A 23,349-nucleotide genomic window follows, 5' to 3' on the forward strand; every position below is an offset into this window, starting at 1 on the left:
TTGATAACATATCAACAGGCTCAGCTAAAGCAGAGGGTGAGTCCGTACTAAACTTGGGTAATGCAGACAATGTACCAACAGGGGTAATGTCAGGATTATTACTTTGATCAGTGGCAATAGCCTTCCAACTTATATCTTCTATGTGGGGGGATTTCAATAAAGTTAAATTAACTATTTCTTCTCTACCAATGAGTCAATCATTCTCATCTAGGCAGGATAACGGCCCATATCTCCCGGCAGTAATCAAGGGTTCATTGCTTTCTGGTGCGAGCCAACCCCTGGGAGGGTTAATGACATTTTTGTTAATCTGGGAAGGCACCTTCACCTCGGGATACACCGTAGGATAAAAATCTGGTAATTCCCACGTGACTATTGGTCCATCTGCGAGTTGCGGGCACCAGCCTCTCAAAAATGGGACCACATTAGAACTCCTGAAATTAACTATTACCAGATCACCCGGGATATCTTTAATCATGTGGCCAAGCCAACCCACCCTTCTCACATTTAAGATTTTACCATCAATGGTAGGGGGGAGAGGTCTATTCTTAGTAAGCCAGAAGGCTACTTTGTTTTTTAAGTCATTGTAACCTTCTTTTTTACCTGAACTAAGTTCTGGGACTCCTGACAATATACATACAAATGGAGCGGCCTCCGGTGGGAGATCAATCCTAACATTATAATTATTGTTGTGCTCTCTTACTTCCTTATGGACTCGAGTTGGTTGAGGCCTACCCTCTAGGGACCCTCGAATCACTTTGGGTTCCCTAGGTATATTGGGCTCCGCCTCCAAACTTGTTTTGTTACATGGGGCATTATGTCTTAGACTGCTGCCCGCGAGTATTGCCTGCTCAACACAATTTCCAGATGGTAAATCTAGAGGTACCGTTAATACATCTGCTGGTGTCGATGTTGCTTGTACCCTCAGACTATGAACCTCTTGGGTAAGTACTTCAATTTTCAACAATAATGTGCTAAAAATTCCAGCCATTTTTGTCGCTAACTTATCCTCTACTGTTGCCAGTATATTTTCTATATACTGCCTGTTATGACAGCAACCCACTGGCTTATCAGATCCCTCGGCTAATCCCATTGTTTTAATAGTATGGGTTTTTGCTTCGAGGGGCTTTCGAGAATTGCTGACCTTCCCCACTCCTCTTTTGCCCAACGACTTTCTACAAGCCCTAACTGCTCTTGCCGGTTGGGGGGGGAGTCTCTGCCATAACCACGGGGGTAGATGGGCTCTCGCCAATTATACCCATTGAGTCTAAGGGATTAGAATGTATCTGTGCCTCAGTTAGTATCATATCCTCATCAGTGTTGGCGCCCAGATCCTCAAAAGTAGACACTATATGTGGGGAGGAACTAGGGTGTGTCTGAACGGGGGAACCTCCTTTCCCTAGGGAGACTCTGGGATCGCTATTAATCTTTTTAACCACCTTAACCAGGTAGTTATCGAGCATAGTAGCCCCTAGATTTTTACAGTTAGCCATCATAGGTTGGTTGCAGTAAGTACCACCAGCTATAATTCAGCAATACAAAACACAAAACCGCGTAATCAAGATGTAATACAACTAATTTACAGTTTAGGCAGAGTCCCGTGCCCAGTCCCAGTCCCAGTCCAGTCTCTTCAGGCCTCTGAGGGCCACAAAGGGCCCGCCCCTTGCCCGGCGCCGCCCGCGCGCGTCCCGCGGTGCGGTGTACCTTGTTGCAATTTAAGGGCCCGGGGGGCGTAACAGCACTTTCGCGCCACTTGGCGCACAGGAAACCTAGAGGATTCTGGGTATTGTAGTCCTCCCAGCGTGTTTTAGCAGGCAGCCTACAACGGCGATGGTCCGAGCCGGCAGCCCTGTGTCCTCATATACTCTCAAACAGTTAGCCTTTCTCTTCCGACCAGGCTGAGCTGCCACTACCACTGGTCTCCTTGCAGAGCCATTCTATGGGAAGATCAGGTAGTAGTCCCGTATCGGCTCAAAATACTGTGATTGTGGGCAAAACGCTTTCTCTCCCAGTTCCTCTGCACGAGATGCCTTGGCTGTCAATGGTTTGCTTGCAGAGACTGCAGGTCTTGGGCCTTTTAAACGACTTGTTCTTGAAAGTGTGAGACCTAGAGGCAAATTCTTCAGGCTTCGCCGTGGCAGCGAGCCCACGATCCACTTCTCTCTCTCCCGGCTACAGGGAGCAGCAGGAGGCTCCCTCGCAGCCCCGCAGGAAGGGTACAATCCACACAAACACCGCACAATCCCACACGCACGTGTGTCCCGGGGCGGCCTCAAAGCGCTGCTAAACAAGAACAGGGCAGTTGGCCGGCTCCAGGTAGGGGGCAAGCTGGACGGCAGAAGCACGGCGTGCGTAGGCGCGGGTCCTCTCCTCCCATGTGCGGCTCTGCACCGAAAGCAGGCGCTTCCCTCCCCGCAGGAGCCTCTCCGAGGATCCTAGCGGTGCGGGCGGGCTCGGGTGGGGTACGGGCCCGGGGGCAGCCTCACTTCATCAGGCGGAGGCGGCAGGACTCCAGGAGCGGCGAGGGTTCATCACGGTCACCCACGCCTGCAGCCCGAGGAGAAAAGCGGCGAAGTGCAGAGCCGGTGGGGGTGGGACAAGGGAAAATACCGGCGGGCAGAGCCGGACCCGTTGGGCTCGCGCTGCTCTGCTTCTTCCAATGGTAGTCCAATACGGAACTTGTTCTTCTATTCTGTGTTCTCCCAAGTCTCCCAATAAAAATGGTACCTTACTTGTGACATGAAACGCAACATTTTTACATTGAAATCTGATGTGTTTTTTGGAAAGTGCCTAGCTGTGGATTTTGGGCTCTAGCTCAGCCTGCACCTAAAGAAACCTACCAAACATGTGCATTTACTCAGAACTAGACACCTAGGGGAATCCAGGATTGGGTCACTTGTGGGGCTCTCACCAGGTTCTGTTACCCAGAATCCTTTGTAAACCTCAAAATGTGACAAAAAAACACTTTTTCCTCACATTTCAGTGTTCAAAAGTTTTGGAATCTGAGAGGAGCCACACATTTCCTTCCACCCAGCAATCCCCCAAGTCTCTGAAAAAAAATTGTACCTCACTTGTGTGGGTATGCCCAATGCCCACAACAGGAAATGCTCCAAAACACAACATTGACACATCCCATTTTCCCAAAGAAAACAGACCTGTTTTTTGCAAAATGCCTAGCTTTGGATTTTGGCCTCTAGCTTATCTGGCACCTAGGAAAACCTAGCAAACCTGGACATTTCTGCAAACTAGACACCTAGGGAAACCCAGGATGGGGTAACTTGTGGCGCTCTCACCAGGTTCTGTTACCCAGAATCCTTAGCAAACATCAACATTTGGCAAAAAAACACCTTTTTCTCACATTTCGGTGCTGCAAAGTTGTGGAATCTGAGGGGAGCCACAAACTTCCTTCCACCCAGCATTCACCCAGGGCTTGTGATAAAAATGGTATCTCAGTTGTGTGGATAGGCCTAATGCCCGTGACAGGAAATGCCCCAAAACACTACGTGGACACATCAAAATTATAAAAAATACAAAACTACCTGTTTTTGCAGGGGGTGCACATGCGTTATTTGGTCCTGGGCTCAGCAGCAATCTAGGGAAACCTACCAAACCCAGACCTTTCTGAAAACTAGACACCCAAGGGAGTCCAGGGAGGTATGACTTGCGTGGATCCCCCAGAATCCTCAGCAAACCTCAAATTTAGCAAAAAAAATAAAAAATTTCCCACATTTCTGTGTGGGATCACTGTACCAGCACAAATTTCCTACCACCCAATGTTCCCCTGAATCTCCCGATAGAAATGTTACCTCACTTGTGTAGCCAAAAACATGTTGAAATTGAGGGGGAACCATAGCAGGTCCAAAAGGGCAGTTTGAAAAAAAACGTCTCTAGGCTGACAAGTGGGGCAGACTTCTTATCGGTGTAGATGCAACAATGCTGGGTGCTGGGAATTTTGTGGATTTTCTGCAGACTCCGGAAGGTTCCATCACAAAAAAGTGGGGGAAATGTGTGATTTCAAGCAAAGTTGGTGGTTTGTAGGGCATTGTGGGTAGAACAATTGTGTGAGGTGTGTGTCAAGCACACCACCCTGGACTCACCCAGATTTTCAGATGTGTCGAGGTCTCGTAGATGTTTCTACCTGGCAGCGTCCCAAAGTCCAAAAAGTGCAGCCCTCACCATTCCAAGTGGGACGGTTTTGAGAGTTAGCCAAGCTCTCATGGCACAAATTTAAAATCAAAACCCAAAATAATCACATGTGGTTTTCCTTGCCGTTCGGATAAGATCTTTTAGTGTGTGGGGGGGAGCTGAAACACTGTTAGGGGGCATAACCATGCCCATACTGGTTGGTAGCCACCACCCCACAATTTATTTATTTTTATTTTTTTATTTTAACTCTGGCATGTAGTAGGCTTTCTGCCCCCCAGGGATTGGGTCGAGGGTAATTGCCCCATCTGCCATCTGGTGGGCAGAGCAACTTTGTTCCCATTTATTTGGGGTGGGAGTAGGGCCATACCTCCACCCTCTTTTTAACAAAAAAAACAAATTCTTCCCTGGTCTGTGGTGGGCTTTCTGCCCTCCTTTGGGGCAGATGGGCCTTACAAAAATAGGCTGATCTGCCCCCAGGGAGGCCAGAAATGGCAAACAGTAATGTGTCCCCATGGGGAGCGACCCTTGCCCAAGGAGCTGCCCCCCCAAACAAAACACACACACACACTCACACAGCAATCCCTAGTGTCTGAGTGGTTTCTACCCCCCTGCGGACAGATAGGCCTAATAGAAATAGACCAATCTGCTCCCGGGGGGGGGGCAGAAATGGCCTAAAATAAATTTGTCCCCCAGGAGAGCAACCCTTGCCTAAGGGGTCACTCCACATCTGTAAAAAATAAAAGTCTCTGGTGCCTCGTGGTTTCTGCCCCCCCCTTGGGGGCATATTGGTCTGATTAAAATGGGCCGATCCGCCGCCAAGGGGGGCAGAAGTGGCCTAAAATAAATTCACCCCCCCCAGGGAAGCAACCCTTGCCTAGGGAGTCGCTCCCCTTGTGTGAAACTGATGTAAAAAAATCCCTGGTGTGTAGTGGTTTTTGCCCCCCTTGGGGGCAGATTGGCCTAATAAAAATAGGCCAGAAATGGAGTAAAAAGAATTTTCCCCCCCAGGTGAGTGACCCTTGTCTAAGGGGTCGATCCCCACCTCTAAAATAATTTTTTTTAAATCATCCCTGGTGCCTAGTGACTTCTGCTCGCCCTATATAAAAAGAATAGACCAGTATGCCCCCAGGGGGAGCAGAAAAGGCCTCATAAATAATTGCTTCCTAGGAGAGTGACCCCTGCATAAGGAGTCACTCCCCTTTATATGCAAAAAAAAAAAAAAAAAAACCTCCCTGGTGTCTAGTGGCTTATGCCCCCCCCCCGCTCCCCCCTGGGGAATATTGGCCTAATGACAATAGGCCGATCTGCCCCACGGGGGGCAGAAAAGGCCTAATGAAAAATTGCCCCCTTGGGGCGCGAACCATGCTCAAAGGGTCGCTCCCCTCATGCCAATATATAAAAAAAAAAATACGTCTGGTGTCTAGTGGGCATTTCTGCAGCCCGATCGCTTTACGATCGGGCTGCAGAAATGCTCAGAAAGACATGAAAGGAAAGGAAATGCCTTTCCTTTCCTTTCATGTTTCTCCACCCGCCCCCACCCCCGATTGGAAGAGAAATGCAAACACTTCTCTTCCGATCGCGCTATGGGGGTGGCCTCTGTAAAGTCCAAACTCAAATTAAGGCTACCTTAAGAACATATAAATGGACTTAGAAGTCCTTTGCAATCACATGATGATCCCTTGTGGAGTACTAAAAGTTAGTCTTTATTTGATACATTTCTTCACATTCATTGCATTTTATAGAGACATGATTCAACTTTCTGTTTTAGCCAACACGTTTTGTTCATAAGAACTTCTTCAGGGCTTTACGCACCGTTTTCATGTGGAGATGTGGTGCTCAGAATCTCTTGAACATCCACGTTTTCAGGAGCAGAAGAGGCTGGCGGTGTGTGCAAAGTATGGGCACTGCCTGAAAAAGGGCTTCACGTCTCGGATGGATGAGCTCTGTGGCTATGATGGAAGCCACTATGTTCTGTATTGTAGTCTCTTGTAGTTTTCCACACGTACACAAACACCAGAGTGTGGCTTTGTACCATGAGCATTGGGCACTATAGAGCAATGGGGCCAAACATAAGTCAGGAGGAAAGAAGAACTACAACAGTTAGCAACCTAATGAAATGCACTGCAGTGGTTAAAGACCCCTGGGAAGCACTATAACAATTCACAAACTCTAGGCCGTTACTACCACTGGCAGTCGCACAGATGCACCATATCATATTCACTCTTTTCAGTTATTTTTTTAATTTTCAGTAGGTCTACTGTAATTATTTCTGTGTTGTTTTAGGACGTCAGTGAATTCTCAAACAGGAGTGTGCACACCAGCTGGAGGGCTGCTAACAGGTAGGTGGCCTTGCTTTGCACCTTGAATCTTGCTGGCGCAGTGATCTAAGTTGATGTTTCACCCTGTAACCTCTAGATCAGTGTTATTTTTCCAGCTCTGGTGTTGGATAGAGTAAAACAGTGAATGGTGGAAAAAACATGAAATAATCTAGTTCCCTGATAATTACTCTGAACACACTTCAAGTGGATCGTCTGTTCTGCAATGGCAGAGACACGCTAAACATGATCAAATGCTGTCAGCATTGTGTATCTCAAAAGGTATTGTTCAGCCTGAACTGCTAAACTCGCCAACCTTGCTGTACATGCAATTACTATTATTAAATAACAAAACATTCAGTTATCACCGAGAGACAAGAAGATGTAAATCAGCCTTATTATTATTATTTTGTCCCCGTCCCTGTGCCCACCTTACACTGGGCATGATTTTTTCTTACTCTAACTTGTCCCCTAGAATTGCACACATATAGCACTGAATGTGTACACTGTAAGTGTGCACAGAAAGGCACCCGGGACTTGCATCCACCTCCCTTTCTGAAGGGTCTTTATTCAATGGTGAAGATTTCTGTAATATCACTCGAGTGCACGATTATTCTGGTCTGGCAACTCTTCTGGTCAGGAAAGCAAAAAGGCCAGATTGTGATTCACAATGGGTGTGTGCAGAGACTGCACCCAGGACTACAGTAAATCTTCAAGATGTGCAGGCTTAACAAATGAGGAAGCAGGATTCCCTGCTGTAGGGAGCAAAGCAAATGCGCCACCTAAGGATGCCACCTGGCCTGTTTTATACCAGCATGACCAGTATTTTTTAATGTCCCTGCCAATATCCAAATTAGAACAAGCAATGCCAATAGGTCTGGCTTAAAATGAATATTATATGGTAATGTGCTGCATTGCAAGTAAATAGCATGGGAATAGCTATGTAGTGTGGAAGCAAAAAACTGTAGAATAATGTTGGTGTAGGTTTAAATGTCAAGTGCCAAAAAGTCCAGACCTAAAAATCAATGCAGGTTAATGACTGCCCTCCTCCCATCTCAGTAGCTGCCATTAAAAAACAACATAAATTATCTAAGACACTTTAATAGCATTCCAGTGTCATGTGTGTGCCACTTAAAGCTCATGTTTAGGCAGCTGGATAAATAAACAAAATGATCACAGCTGTGTGGAGGAAAAGCACTTTTTTTGAAGAAGCACACAAGGCTGACACATCAAAACATGTACTCCTGGCTCCCAACATCTGGGCAGAGTCAAAGCCCCTTTCTAGTGATGCTCCCATAATTGTCTGGAAGCAGCTGCTCGCTCAAGCCAGACAGACCATAAACAAAAATCCAAAGCCAATATTTGCCTCCTTATCAGTACATACTTTAAACAATAAGTGTACACAAAACACTTAAACATGTATGTGTTCTACAGTTTCCCTAATGAACCCTGACATCAAAGTGTAAAAAGATAGAAAGGCCATGTTAGAAATGAATATTGACAACTTCATATAAAGTTCTACTAAAGAATTATATCCATGCCTTTGCAGAACTTTAAAAGTTTAATAGACGGCCGGTATGTTTTCTGGGACAGGTGGTAGCCGTAACTTCAACAAGTCCTTTAGGTATTCACAAGCATGCGCAGTGATCTTCTCACATTTGCTATACTGTTGAACATGCACCTAAACATAATAGTTGTAAGTGGTGAAAAAAGTGGGGGTGAGTACCTATCATACTTCCCTTTCTTAATTGTGTGTAAGGTATGAGATTTCTTGACGTAGAAAATACCTGCCACACAACCTACAGGAAATACAACCTTACACACAGGGTATTTATGTCTTTTCTTTTAATCTGGTCCGAAGTCTTTCTTCCAAGGTTATGCTGTGCCTGAATAAAGGTTGTCAGAATAAAGACACTTTGGAAGTCGGCGATAATTGCATCGATGAATATGAACGTTTTAGATTACATTGTAAAAATTATTGGCACTCTGAAATCAAATACGGAAGCTCCTGGGAAAGAGTTGCATGGTAGCCTTGCAGTGAAAACTGTGCACCTGTCCTAAGTGGCGAAGGACTCAATGTCACATATTGTGCCACTGATTAAAGATATAAAACCGGTCTTCTGGTGCGAATTAATTGTTGTGCAGTGTCAACAGTGTCTAATCTGTCTAGGATATTTCAGTGGTTCTATTGGTGGTGGTTTTGAGGGGACCTCCAAGGGCTAAGCCCAGACGGCTTTAGCCTTATAGGTGTAACATTATTGTCTTCTTCTTCTTCTTTTCCCAGGTGCCATTGTCTTGCTCTCACTGGCGTACCTGACCCCGCTCTTCTACTATATTCCCAACGCCGCCCTCGCTGCCGTCATTATCTGTGCTGTTGCCCCCATGTTTGACGTCTCCATCTTCAAGACCCTCTGGAAGGTCAAAAGTATGTATATGGCAAACTAGTGCATTTCAAATGTTGCAAGAATGTGGGGTCCACCACTCGAGGGGTGGCGAACCATAAGCCATCTTCAAGGAGGAGTTAGACAGTACGAATAATCAAACATATTTGCTTATTCCTGGAAGGCATTGATGCTACAAGACAGAAGATCTTTTCATGTCTGGCAGGCTGGTTACCTACCGCTTGCAGTACAAGTGGTACAGTTCCAAACACCTGGGCACATGAAGAGAACAGTGCTGTGTCTAACCGGGCCCTGAGAATAGAACTGAGTCTACTGACAGGAAAATCCTACTCCTTGCACTGGGCTGCATTAGAGCAAGATATTGCGTCTCAGTGTGAGGGGTACAGCTATGGGCACTTGTTGGCTAAGTGTCACAGCATCACATTGACCTGCTCAAGTTGAGCTGACAAAGAAACACTTTCTGTAACTAAGGACACTAATCTGTGCTCATGAAAAAGCAGTCAGACAACAGGATCTGCTTTTCATTGTTTTTATTTGTGTACATGAATCATGATTGACACGGTGCTTTCTCAAGCTGCTTTCACAACTTCTGCTTGACCGAGGCAGGCCGAAACCTAGCTGGTTGTTTATTAATGTTGAGTTTGGTGTCTTTGGGTGTATGGTAATACAATATTGTCTGCATTATTACAAACTTGTGTGTATAGTAATATTTTAGTGCAGTACAGCCATTGTGTGTCTGGTAACACAATGGTTATACAAATGTGCCTTTAGTACCAGTAATGTAATTTTGTGTGTTGTAGGTCACATATATACTCAGGTTTTTATATAGATGTTCTGATTTATATTTTATAGCACCCTCTGTAGGTTGACAGTACAGTCTTATAGGATTTATAAATAAAGTACATATACTTATGTGTACAGAAGCAGCACCAGCGGACACAGGACGCACGAACCTGCATGGTAAAGGGAAGGGCTTATCACTGGGTCAGATACCACTGTAACACGAGGGTATTTTGGCAGAATTTCCACAGTGGTCAGGTAAAAGTGATATAAAGCCCAGAGATCAGGTCGGGGAAATCAGCAGGCTTGCAGAGTATCAAATGCAAACCACTGGTTTAAAACGAAATAAAACATAAGTCTGACAAGCACGCACAAAAACTGTAGTAAAACAAACAAGAGGCCAAGCAGCCTCAAGAAACACCTAATCAGGAAAAAAGTACAATTCCTCAAACCCTTCTTAAATTTTCAAAACAATAAATGCTCTAAGCTTTGAACAGTTGCTAAAAATATAACATTTAATATTTTTCCTTACCTGTTGCGTTTCTGACAGTGATAAACATTAACCTGGCACTATGTGCTCATTCGAAGAGTAGTTACTTTAACGTGGAAACTCCTTGCAGCAATTACAACATGATTTGTTTTAGATTCTTCTTCCAGATGATGTAGTATTTTCGGTCAGTACTGTTTATTTTTTGTTAGGGATTTGAGCACCGGGTTCCATAAATCGTATATAGTTACCCTGTGCCAAGAAAGCATTTGACCTTTCTTTTTTCTTTTCACCCTCAGAGCTGGACCTCATTCCTCTTTGTGTCACGTTCCTCCTCGGTCTTTGGGAGGTGCACTATGGCGTCATAGCTGGAGTGATTGTTTCAGGCATCCTTACCCTATACCCCATCGCCAGGCCCCCGACAAAGGTGGGTAACAGGCCTCAAACGGCGATGATATGTACATAATGCATGTGTTTATAAATACCATCTAAAAGAGTGCCGGAGGGAGGGTCCCAGCTGTGTTCATTCTGCATTAGCTCATTGATGGGAATGTTGAGAGAGGAAACAGCCAACCTAACTCTAAGTATAGCCCCTCCTCCTCAGCGCTTGTGAGGGGACAGGTGATAGTTTTGTGGAGCATGAGAGGAGGATGGCAGAGTAAGCACGCTGGCCTTGGAGCCAGTCAACAGTGTTAGTTATTACTCTTCTGTCAGGAGAAATGGCTGCCATTATTAACTGGTTCCGAGGTCAAATAATACAACCAAACCTCTGAAAACTCCACATTGACAGCCTCGTTTGCTTTTTCCACAGGTCTCTCACCAGAAGTGTCTTCTTGTACAACCACAGGGTGGGTTGAGTTTCCTGTCAATTGAATACATCAGGAACATGATATACGAGGGAGCACTTGAAGGTAATCTTTGACTTGTATGATTGGACTCCGTACCCAGTATCTTAACTTGGGACATGGACTGTAGGAGAGTATCTATGTGTCAACGGGCACTCATCCTTTGCTAATTTTGTTTGTCGAACACACTTTAAGGAAAATAAATTTTAACTAGTATCACCTCACCCTAGGACCCTATCCCACACTTCTACCCCAAAGTCATCTATTATTCAAACCTAATTCCATCTGGTCCCTTTTAATAGGGTTAATGCATTCCCCATACTGGAAAAAACCCATATTCATATTCTTATGTAATCTCTTCCAGTGACTTAAGCTGATGTGCTCCATGCTGACCCAGGGCCATTCTTTAACTTACTTTGTCCAAGTGAGAACTCTTTGCAAGGAGCGGAACCAGCAGTGCCTCAAAAATGGAATAACCAATGTGAGGACGGTATGTGCTTGCACGTGAGCATTAGGATAGGGGAGAGTGAGAGAGTAACATGATATGAGTATAGTCAAAGACGATGATTTCTGACAGTGCTTATTTCCATTTGCATTAGCCAGTATGTGTGGCTCTTGCTCCATGTGTGGTTCGCTCCTGTCAGTGTCAGATGGGCCTGATCGCTCAGTACTCAGGTATTTGTGGTCGCCTTTGCCAAATCAGAGTTTTGGTCACTCTTGGTTCCCTTTTCTGCTCGGTGCCCAGAGATCACCACCAAAATCCACATGCTGTTTGGTCTTGTTGCAGGCTAGCCCTCTATGCAATTCCTTTCACTCTATTACCGAGTCCCGTGTGGATTTTGGTGTCTGAAAGTAGTGAGGCTTGCTGTGAAGCTTCACCTTCAGACTGCTGGGTATAGTAGCTGGTAGTCCAATTGCAGCGGTCTGAGTTTCAGTTTGACTGCCACAAAGGTCTTTCTCTGATGTTTGACTTTTCTTGTATAGTTGGGGACAGCATTACTTTAGTTAACTCATTAAGAACTTCTTTTAGCTCCTGGCCACCTTAGGGATGCCTTCACAGTCCATAGAGATAAGTCACCTAGCTAATAAGTTCCATGGTCGATACTAGGTAGGGGATTTCTGAACTAGGGCCTAGAGTGCCTATTCGATGATGAGCATGTTCATAACTCCTCAGCTGGTGCCCACGTCAAAAACCATGTGTGCAGAAATTTCTCTTGATAGCTCTAGGATCCCACTAAGCACAGGTTGTTGCTGTGCTCTTCCCTCCACATCTTCTGCTCTCTCCTCCACCTGTCTCATTGAGTTGAACCAGATGGACCATTGTGCATCCAAAATTCAAGACTCTGCTGACAGGACCCAATCCACCACATTGCTAAGGTCTTGGCACAGCAAGGCACATGCAAGCTGGATGACTTGTAGATTAACCTCCGTCAAGGTCAGTTCCCCATTCTGCATGAGCTGGGCTGGTCCAGACGGTGCCATGTAGAATTGTTTTATTTTGGTTTGGATGTGCAGCTTATTCACACTGGCATCTGTCACCATGCTCTCACTGAAAAAATGTGTTCTGTAGAGGGGCCCTGAAGTGTTTATTTTCCTCTAATTCTCCGGCAAACTGCTCCATCCAGGACTAGTTCTTCCCTCAGTCTTCTGGATTCACAACACCAAATACTGCAGGCTACTCCCAGTCTGTCTGGTGTGTCTTAGTGGGGATGTCCGTGTGTGTGTGTTAGTCCCAATGGTGTTTCAGTCCTCTTTTTGCACCCATACTCTATATACACTTGCTCCAGAGGAGAAGCGTTGCAGGCATCCACCCAGTAGAGGCCAATAGACAAGCCTAATGCCCACTGTGGAATGAAGGGTCAGTCACTCTATACAAACACTGCTCAGGACAAACTCAAGAACCCCCTTCATGGGTGTACACTAGGAGGAAGGGTTTCATTGGAAAGAGCAGAGCAATCTACAGAGCAACAGGTGGACCTGTCTGTGTCAGTTTCAGTATGTTCTGCTCCTTGGCAGGTGCACGCCCTAGCCCCACAGATACCCTCAAAGTCTCCCTCACACTTGAGCCAGCCACCTCTGTCGGCAGGGTTCACCAGCTGTTCCCCAGGTTGCAGCTGTACACCAGACCTTTTCTTGTATATGTACCCCAGTTTTGTAACCTAGGTTGTGACATCCTGCCCACTAGTCTGGCAGGTCCCAGTCACCTCACCCACCAGGTGCCACCAGGTGACCAACACAGGCCCAGTGAACGGCACAAGCAAGTGCCCACTCCAAAGATTCCTACAGGGTCAGAAGAGGGTGGAGAGCACTGTTCGTCAGTGCCAGCAGTCAGCTGCACCTTCCCAGAGCAGAATTTGATGGGGTTTGGCGCAGATTGCAGTAACATTCATCTGCAAAGTTGGCCCCCTTGTCCATGCCTCCACTCCAAATTTTGGTATTTAGAAGAAAAGATGTTATTATACCTGTGATATTTCGGTTCACTCTGAGCTACACATCTGATGTCCCTACTTTGCCAGGTTGTTCACTGTCTCTGCATGTCTGTACTGGGGAGACAGCAGAGTAAGACATCCCCTTTTAAGTGAAGTTGGAAAAATTGCACATTTGAATTTCTGACCAAAGACCGCTTTAGCTACCTGGAAGGTATCATGTCACTTCAACATCCAACATATATTGGGTCAGCTCACTTCAGCTGTTGGCGTGTTCTGGAGAATCACCTAAGGTACTGGCTGGCTGTGACATTTTTGGATCAGTTCACAGTATTACTGCAGATGTCTACATAATTTCACTTGGTTGTGAGGGGTCGTTAGGAGGGCTGCTTCTCCATACTGCAGCTCATGCATCCTCCAACACTTCTGATGAAAAGTCTTTGCCTGCTCCTCCCACCTTCTTTGTACAGTATGTTAGAGTTCCCAGATTGTTTTGTCCAGATGTCTAAGCTCTTTGACGACTCCATCACTGTCCTATGTAGTGTAATTAACTCTGATTCCCTTTCAGTCCTGTGCAGTTTACTGAAATCTCTGACTCCATCATCATACTGTGTAGTATTTTGACCTCTCCAGTGACTGGCTCCTTTGATCGTATTCATGCTGTTTCTTGTTTGAGATAGCTATGGGTGCTGTCTGCGGTGCACTTTCAAGAAGGAAACCAGAGTGCAAATAGATGTTGGTGTTTGCGTTAAACATCCACATTCTCCCTATGAGGGCGCAAACACACTAATTGAGCAATGTGTTCAGATATTACTGAGTAGCAGGGTCTGGGGTGTCATTTCTTTAAAGTTTGACTCTTTCCATTTTCTAATACCTTCTGTCTGGTGTTGTAGGTCATGAGAAATCTCTTCTCCCTTAAGCCTTCAAAAAGAACCTCATTTTATTCCATGCATAAGCAATTTCTGACAGATTCATGCTTTTACATTTACTTCTGCTTTGGTTGCTAAGTTTGAATAGGGTTTTGGTCTGCAGTTAATGGCTGTGCGTTTTTATATCTCACGTCCCATGTAGGTAATATAAAGTGAAACTTTCATGTATAACACTATAAGTGGCTAAATACATATGTGTTGATGTGAGTGTGTGAGTGAATGTCTTGGGTGAACGACTGTGATTGGATGCTTGATGAGAGGGAGTGCATGAGAGTATTGTTGTGAATGAGGGTATGGTGTAACTGGGTGTATGGTAACAGAGTGATTATGGGTCGTTGATGAATCAGTACATAATACTACAAACAAAAGCAAAATGCTGTTCCCAAATCTACATGTGGATTTTACACCTCTGACTCCCCAATTTGTTTATGTGCAGTCATCTCAGCATCAAGTGCGTAGTCTCTGCACATGCAAGTATTTGTTGTAGTTGTAAAAGAGGAAGCAAAACAGAGAAGTGGCTGAAAAATGGGAAATACTTACTGCTAAAGGGAAGTGTAATAGGGAAGACTAAGGAAAGGTTTAACAGAGGGTTAGGAAGATGTTTAAGGAAGGTTGTGTACCCTCCCACAAAAGAGTAAGCCCATTGCTATTCACAAACTGCACGTCTAAAGTTACTACAGCTAAAATGGACCCAAAATGGTAGTACATTACTCCAGCTCAGAGCTGAAGTAAGTCCAGCACAACACATCCCCATCCACTGGTACTGGAACACCCTCCCAAAGAAATCAGTAAAGTCTGAGACTTAAATTAATTTTTGAATGCAAAAAGGTTATAAAATATTTTAAAATAAAACATATGTGCTATTTCCATATTTTTATTGGCATTCAATTCTATTTATTTATATTTTCGATTATTTTAAATAATTATTTTACATTTTAGTTTAGATTTTATTTTAACAATATGTTTTATTAAACTATAATTGCATTACTTGTATTTAATTGTATGCATAACTTGTAATATTTATTAATGCATACAAATGTATTTTATTTGACTTCTGGCTGGATTTTCTTAATTTAAACTTGAGAAAAATAATTTTAATATAGAGATTTATTTTACAATGAATTCAATAGTGCTGATACATTTCTTCTTTGGTTCTAAATTTAAAATAAATACATAAAATTAAGTTACAATAATAAGATAAAAATATTTTTGCATGCTTTTTCTAAGTTTAAGAAACTTTTTTTTTACTTTCCCTATAATTTACTGCATAGAAGCCTCCCCTCCTTTACATTTAATTCCTTTCCTCTCTTGTTTTCTATGGGTGGGTTTTGCAGTACCAGGTGTTGGCCATGTGTGGTGCTGGACGTAATGCTGTTTTGTTTAGTAGTAACTCTACTCTTTCAAGCAACTTTAACCTAGGAATAGCTAGGTAGTAAAGTTACTGGGAAGAGTAAAGTTGCACATGTAAATTGCTCATATGTCCAACTTAGGTTTGTGAATAGCCCCACATGATACTAGTGGCAATGTGGTTGTTTATTTTGTTGCTTACACATGGCAATAAAAATGCAGTGTCATCCTTGGTAGTTTGACAAATCAAATCCATTTCTACCAATCTTTGACCAAGCCAGGGGGTCTTACATATATTTTTTTGAAACTCTTTTTATTGGCTGCTCATCAAGAAAATCAGAAGATGATTACAAAACATAATGCAAAATATAAACATTACAGCTCAGTTTTGGAAATTATATTAATCATACCTGACCTTTGTTACACATCTATAGATTGACTGCAGCTCCTGGTCCTCATCGGCCCACCCCAGATTCCGGGTCTCTTGGACCCTCCCTTCCCATTTTTCATCTTCTCTCACCATGAGGACCACATTTCTTTGTATTTTGCTGGGCACCCCCTGTCCAGATAGACAGATTCCTTAACAGCAGCATAGAAGTCCATTGCTCTAGTCCACTCTGACATCATTGGGGTAGTTGGAGAGCTCCAGTTACGGGCAGTCTCTCTTTTGGCAATCATCATGCCCAGAGGCACCAGTCCTTTTCCCAGGCCACTTTCCATCCCACCTCAACATATTCCCAGAATTGCCATCTTTGCAGGTCGCCTCAGTGGTTGCCTGTACTCTGCTCCAGTTTCTGGATATGATTGGACACACCCAGATTATGTTCTTAAAGGTGCCTCTGTGTAGGCAACATTTTGTGCCGTCCAGTGTAGGACTTCTCCCCATTTTGTGTATCTGTGCAAGTGTAAGGCTGAAAGTAGTTACATTGATTCAGATGTAATCTCGTCGGTATAACCTGTTCCCTGACATTTGTGATCCCACCTAGTCTTCCTCCTCAAGTGGCCCCAGATCTTCTTCCTACCTGGCTCAAAGTGTTTGTAATAGGTCTAGAGTGTTCACTCTTATTGTTCTATAAATGTATGAAAAAATGTTTCCCCCCCCTGCCATTCCTTAGTTAGGCGGCTCCCGCACCTCATAGAGGAGCTTAGATGATTTTGTCATGGCGTGCTGGATTTGAAGGTAGTGGAATTTTTTTTTTTTACGGAGCTCAAAGTCCCTTTCAGCTGTTGAAAGGTGTTAATACAAGATGGTTCCCATAGATTGCCTATCTTAGATATCCCAATGGCATCCCATCCCGTAAAGCTACTCAGTTGGGGGATCTCCTGTCACCAGGCTCTGTGTCATAGGGGTGATTCCCTCATGAATCTCTCATGCCACTTAGTCTCGCAGTGTGCTGAGCCAGCAGTTAATAGTGTTCCAGGTCACCACCAGAACTTCCCTGCTTGCTTTATTACTGTAAAGGTATAATAATATCGTTTGGAAACCCACAAAGACTACTTCCAGTTTGAGAGCCGAGATTTGACAGCCGAGACAACACCTCCAGGGACACTTAAAAATCCCCTCTCAGAAGCTACCACACACAGATCAAAGAAGCCAGAAAAGCGGCTACCATCTCAGACTCGAATCCTGCTCCAACACGACAGAGAACTCTTCACCATCCTCCAGGAATTCACCAACAAGACAGCCGCCACCAACATCATCACCTCCTCGCAAATCATCTGTGACAACCTTTTGGACTTCTTTCATAACAAAATCCTTAAAATCTACTTCAACCTTACACCACAACCCACCATAGAGGGCATCATCACGAAACCTACCACCACCTGGAGCACCCTGCCTTCTAACAATCTGGAGCCCCTTTCCCACAGATACCACCACCAGAATCATGCAGACCATCCACTCAAGGTCCCCCACAGGCCCTTGCTCTCACAACATGTACAACCTAGGAAGAGCACTGATCAGCGCCAACCTTACTACCATCATAAATTCCTCTATCCTCAGCAGATACTTCCCTGACAGCTGGAAACATGCAGAGGTCACTGCTCTGCTAAAGAAACCCTCAGCTAATCCCAAGGACCTCTGCAAATACAGAGCCATCCCATTCCTACCCTTCCCAGCCAAAGTTCTGGATTAGATATCAACAAGTAGCTCTCTGCTCATCTTGAGCAGCACAACCTCTTGGATTACACCCAATCAGGATTCTGCAGCAACCACAGCATGGAGATTGTCCTCTTTGCAGTAATAGAGGATATCCACTCAATCATGCTCAGAGGAGAGACAACTGCACTTATCCTGCTGAAACACTTCACAGCATTCAACACTGTCTTCCACAGCACACCGTCATCTCCAGACTTCAGGAATCGGGAGTCCAAGGACTCACCCTAAGTTGGATCGCATCCTTCCTCTCCAACGGGACACAATGGGTCAGACTCTCCACTTTCTCCTCCGAACTCAAGCAACTCAACTGCGAAGTTCCCCAGGGCTTCGACACCAGCCTAACCTTTTCAACATCTACTTGGGACCTCTTGCCCACATCATAAGAATACACATCAACATTGTCTCCTATGTTGATGACACTCCGCTCATCCTCTCCCTCACCAACACGAACAACACCACTAGGAATCAACTTCACTGCCTGCATGTCTGACGTAGCAAACTGGATGTGAGAGAACTGCCTCAAACTCAATACAAAAAAAATGAAGATCCTGATCCTTGAAAATAAGAACTCCATCTGTGCGCAAGCGCACTTTGCACATTATTGGTTGCGCCCGATTCGATATCTACCGCACTTGGCACCTGAAAGTGACGCGGTGTGGCCGGATGGGTTGATGTGTGTGCTCGGGAGGTCGGCTCGGCCTCGTCCCAGGGGTGTCGACACGGCAAGAGCATGGGGGGTGCTGATGCAGTTTTCTGGAGTCGATATACCGTTTGCTCCCTCGCTGCCCGTAATGGCGGTTGCTGATGCCCAGATGTTTCGGGATGGGGGAGTGCGTGGCTTTCTTCAGGCTTAACGGAGCTGGGAGATTGGTTTGTGGATGGTCGTTTGATTACTCCTTCGGAGGCACTTGGTGGTGGGAGCGTCACTGCGCTGCAGCGGATGTACGCTCTCAGGGTTGGTGCTATGCTGCGGGCTCAATTCCCTGGTGTACCGGAGGCTCCCCCGGAATGTAGTGTTTTGGAGGTGCTGTGCTGCGCGCGGTCATCCCAAAAACGAGTTACCAAATTATATAATTGCATTCAGGAACAGCGGGGTGGCATTGGGGCGTCCTCTAGGGCCCCATGGGAGAGGGATGTGGGTGAACCTATCACTGAGGAAACGTGGCGGAGTTGCTGCGCGCACATGAGAGCGCTGTCCCCGAATTACAGGCTGCGGCTGCTGCACTTTAAGTTCCTGCATCGACTGTATCACACGCCTAGCGGGCTTCACTCCATGGGTCTGCGTGCGGATGCGTGCTGTGAGCGCTGTCGTGCCCCGACGCTGGTTTTCTGCATCTTGCATGGGACTGCGCAGAGGTCTACGCCTTCTGGGTGGAGGTTTTGCATATAATCGCTGAGTTCACGAGATCAGAGATGCCCGTCGACCCCAGGGTTGCGCTGCTTGGGTGTGTGAATGAGATCACTGGGCCTCATAGAAGGTTAGTGGGACTGCTTCTGTTGCTAGCGAAGCGCAGGGTTGCCATGTGTTTGGGTAGGGGACGGGCGCCGCGGGGGTCTGAATGGTTACGTGATGCTGCCTTTTGCCAAGATCAGCTGATGACTTTCTGGGAACTTATGCTTGAAGGCCCTAGGCCCTAGACCGAAGGATATCTGGGCTCCCCTGCGTGCATACCTGGCGTCCTTAAATGAGCAGGAGGAATGATGTGTGTTTGCTCGTGCCTGAGGCTCTCCCTTACTCCCCCTGTTCGTGCTGTGGTCTGTGCATAGCTGAAGCTGGCTGGTGCACTCTGGTTTGTGCGCTTTGCCTGCCTTCTTTGTCTCTCTTCTTTGTTACTCTCTTCTTGTTGTTGTATAGGCTTTGATATTTGGTAATGACACCCCTCCTGGACTTTACATGTGGACTGTACTGGTTTTGCTGGCTGATGACCAGGGCCGGTGGTAATACTACAGAACTTGAAGTACATTGCTGGGAACTTGGAGCCCTGTCGAACTGGACTCATTCTGAGGCTGAGGGGGGCTGCTTTGAGTTATAACTTGTTGTTGTAACGGAGGGCCTTTTGAGTTGTATTTTGTTCTGTATGTATGCAATAATTAATAAATACATTTATTTTAAAAAAAACACTCCATCTGGCACTCTTCCTGGTGGCCAACGACCTGGGTCCTCTGATCACAGACCATGCCAGAAACCTCAGCATCACTGTTGATGACAAGCTCTTGATGAACAAACAAGTCAGTGCCCTGATCGCATCCTGTTGCCACATCCTCAGAATGCTTTACAAAATTAAATTTAAATTAAATTAAATCTTCAAATGGCTCTCCACACACACCAGACGCACAGTCACCTAGGCTCTCATTGAGGTATTTTGTACATATTACAATTCTTGTTTTAACATAGGCTTTGTTGTTATGGTAGGAGTGAGGGAATGTAGCATGGCAGGGTGTTCCAGAGTCTGGAAGTTCTATTGAAGATTCCTTAGCAGGTGCTGTTAAGCTGGGAAGCGTCACACACATGGATGAAATGCTCCACAATAAAGGACCAGCATAACTCCATGAAAATCATTTCTTTATTACACTGGTGACAAACGGACACTTCAAGAGAGCAGCTCAACATCCCCATCTCCAGATTCTACAGTATTCTATACTCCAAGCATATCAAATAGGAGATTTATTGATTTTGTATTTGTGTAATCTGAATCGCCTCAACATATTAAGCCTTAATTTATCAGCACAGCATTATTTGAATCTCACTGTCTTTTGCTCGTGTCTGCCTCCCAACAGTATACTTTTGATGCTGACATTTTTTTGCTACACGCACAACCAAACTCTGGCATAACTGCTCTCTTATCAGCCTATCATCGGCTACAACATCACTGTTGCTGAGAGGCCTCTTGTCAGCCCTATTGTCTACTGCAGCATCATTGTTGCTGAGCAATCTTCACTGAGACTCATACTTTGAATTTTCACTTTACTGTAGCAAGACCAATGGTCCATCGAAACAACATGCAACGCTCATCTGCGGCTGTCTTTGGCTTCCATTCAGGCCACTTTCTGAAGCGTGACTTCTTTGGTGATAAACATGCCTGTGTTTATTTTTTAGATCACCACCTCCGGCGATAAACACGTCTGTGCTTATATTTAAGTTACCCACCTGCGCTGATAGACATGCCTGTGATTATCTTTAAGATCATCAACAACACTTGCAACTTCTACAGATATAAACACACCACTAACAACTTGGTGAGTTCAGGATTGCTCAACCTCCACGACTGCGACAATGAACACGCCTGTGTTGACTTATAACAGCGAACAACTTATTCCACAAAAGATAGGCACAATTAAAGAATATTTATTTCAGTTTTTCTTCCACATGTTGGATTTAGCTATGCTTATTTTTCACAATTAGCACATTCAGCTAGATCAGTGACAAACACACTCCTATTTTCCAGCTGTGCCCATTGACATTATTGCTTTTAAGTCTATTTTCTTAGTGTTTAAAATCTTAATCCGAGTTGAACCATGGAAAATGTAATACCTCCTTCTTTCTTTCTTACTTCTCCTGGTGACCCTCCTATCAGATGGGCAAAATGGAAAAAACATGTTTTTGCATTATGCCAACGTTTGTGGGGCAAGTCTTTCTAGTGAAAGGAAAACTTCATTGTTGTTACATTGTCTGGGGAGTGAAGGTCAGGAAGTGTTTGAAAATCTTCCCCATTTGGGGTTTCACAGACTAACTATTGAATTACATGAATATTTTTGGGGGTTGATTGAATATGAAGAACGCTATACATCAGAAAAGGTGTATATTTCTAAAAAAAAAAAAAAAAAAAAATATTATAATAAGTTGGATACACCAGAGAGCATTGGGAGTAATGTTGGATCACAACCACACTCCTCTAGTCATTTTGAAGAAAATTCATGGTGTGAATGCGATAGGAATTCAGAAACTTTCTGGGACGACTTTTCAAGATGAAATGAAGAAAGAATTTCCCCAAGTTGTTGGAGAAGGTTTAGGTAGCATGAAAGGTCATAGTCACAAAATATGACTAATTCCTGGGACGAAAGTCTTTTGCAGTCAGGTGCGAAATGTCCCTATAGCCATAAAGAAGGAGATGCATACTGAGTTGGAAAAGCTGAAAACTCGAGATATCATTGAAGAAGTCGAGGGTACTGATTGGCTGTCCCTGGTGGTTGTGGCTTGAAAATCTGATGGACATTTGGGATTATGTGTAGATCTTAGACAATAAACAAGAATGTGATAGTTCATAGGTATCCACTACCTACCATTTCAGAATCATTGATGATGCTGGGGAAGGGGGAGTAGTTCCATAGATCTCACCTCGGCCTATCATCAAATTCAACAGAAAGAATCATCAGAGGATCTTACAGCGTTTCATAGCACCTTTTGGGACCTTCAGTTATACCATACTACTGTTTGGTTTAGTCTCTGCACCTTCTGTCTTCAAGCAGACCATGGAGAAGGTATTACATAGGGTGGAAGGTGTGTGCAAATATCAGGACAATTTTCTTGTATATGTGAAGGATGAGGCGGAACACGATGCTAAGGTGAAACAAGTATTGGGTAAGTTGTGTGATCATAATCTCACCATCTTGTTAGTAAAATATAGGTTTTGCATGAAGACCATTGATTACTTGGGTCACACAATTACAGATGATGGTTTGGTTCCAAAAGCAGACTTGGGCAACACTATTCAAGGCATGGTTTTGCCTTCCTCTAAGGACAAACATATGCAATTCTTGGGAATGGCAGAGCATTACAATAAGTTTATTCAACATTTTGCAGAAATGAGTGCCAACCTGAGGAACATATTGAGGAAGGGTGTTAAGTTTGTGTGAAGTCCTGTGTGTAAGCAAGAGTTTGTTGAGTTGAAAGTAAGTTAGCTCAGGCCCCAAAATTAAAAAAACTTTGATCCAAAGAAGAGTTCAGTGTTTACAACAGATGCCGGTATCAAGGGACTGGGTGCAGTGCTTCAGCAAGATGGTTTTGGGGAAACACCATTATGTTTATCTCATGAAGTCTAGGAGGAGCACAGACAAGATATTCTGTAATAGAGAGAGAGAGAGAGAGGGGCTCTTGCGGTGCATTGGGCTATTAAAAAGCTTAAGAAAATCTTAGGGGAAGTACTTTTGTAGTAAGGACTGATAACAAGCCTTTGTGCAAGGTTTTCAAGACTAAAGGAATTGACTCTGTATCTGGCAGGATTGCGAAGTGGGTAGTAGGTTTACAGCAGTACAATCTTGAAGTAAAATATATTCCAGGGGCAGAGAATATGATAGCAGATACTTTGTCCAGGTTGGTACCTGAGGTGAGTGTTGATCAAAAAGACAATACAGGTTTTGATGATGAGGCTGAATGTGTGTGTGAGGTAGACTATGAAATATTTTCTAAAGAGAGATGGCAAGAGGAGATGAGATTGGACGAGTTGTTGCAAAAAGTGATGAAGTTACTACATACAGTTTTGAAAAACAAGGAACAGGGCAGTGCAGATTGGAAAGATT

The 23,349-nt window shown here is 44.6% G+C and overlaps 1 protein-coding gene across 2 annotated transcripts in view; it reads left to right on the forward strand.

Annotated features, from left to right (window-relative positions):
* Positions 1–23,349, forward strand: part of SLC26A11 (solute carrier family 26 member 11) — a 157,183-nt gene that overhangs the window by 102,527 nt on the left and 31,307 nt on the right. For both annotated transcript variants that reach the window (XM_069199722.1, XM_069199721.1), the window contains 4 exons: positions 6,427–6,482; positions 8,743–8,883; positions 10,427–10,554; positions 10,939–11,038. In XM_069199722.1, coding sequence (XP_069055823.1) covers positions 6,427–6,482; positions 8,743–8,883; positions 10,427–10,554; positions 10,939–11,038 — 425 coding nt within the window. The remainder of the gene's footprint in view (positions 1–6,426; positions 6,483–8,742; positions 8,884–10,426; positions 10,555–10,938; positions 11,039–23,349) is intronic.

This window comes from Pleurodeles waltl, chromosome 7 (assembly GCF_031143425.1).
Source record: "Pleurodeles waltl isolate 20211129_DDA chromosome 7, aPleWal1.hap1.20221129, whole genome shotgun sequence".
Lineage (NCBI taxonomy): Eukaryota > Metazoa > Chordata > Amphibia > Caudata > Salamandridae > Pleurodeles > Pleurodeles waltl.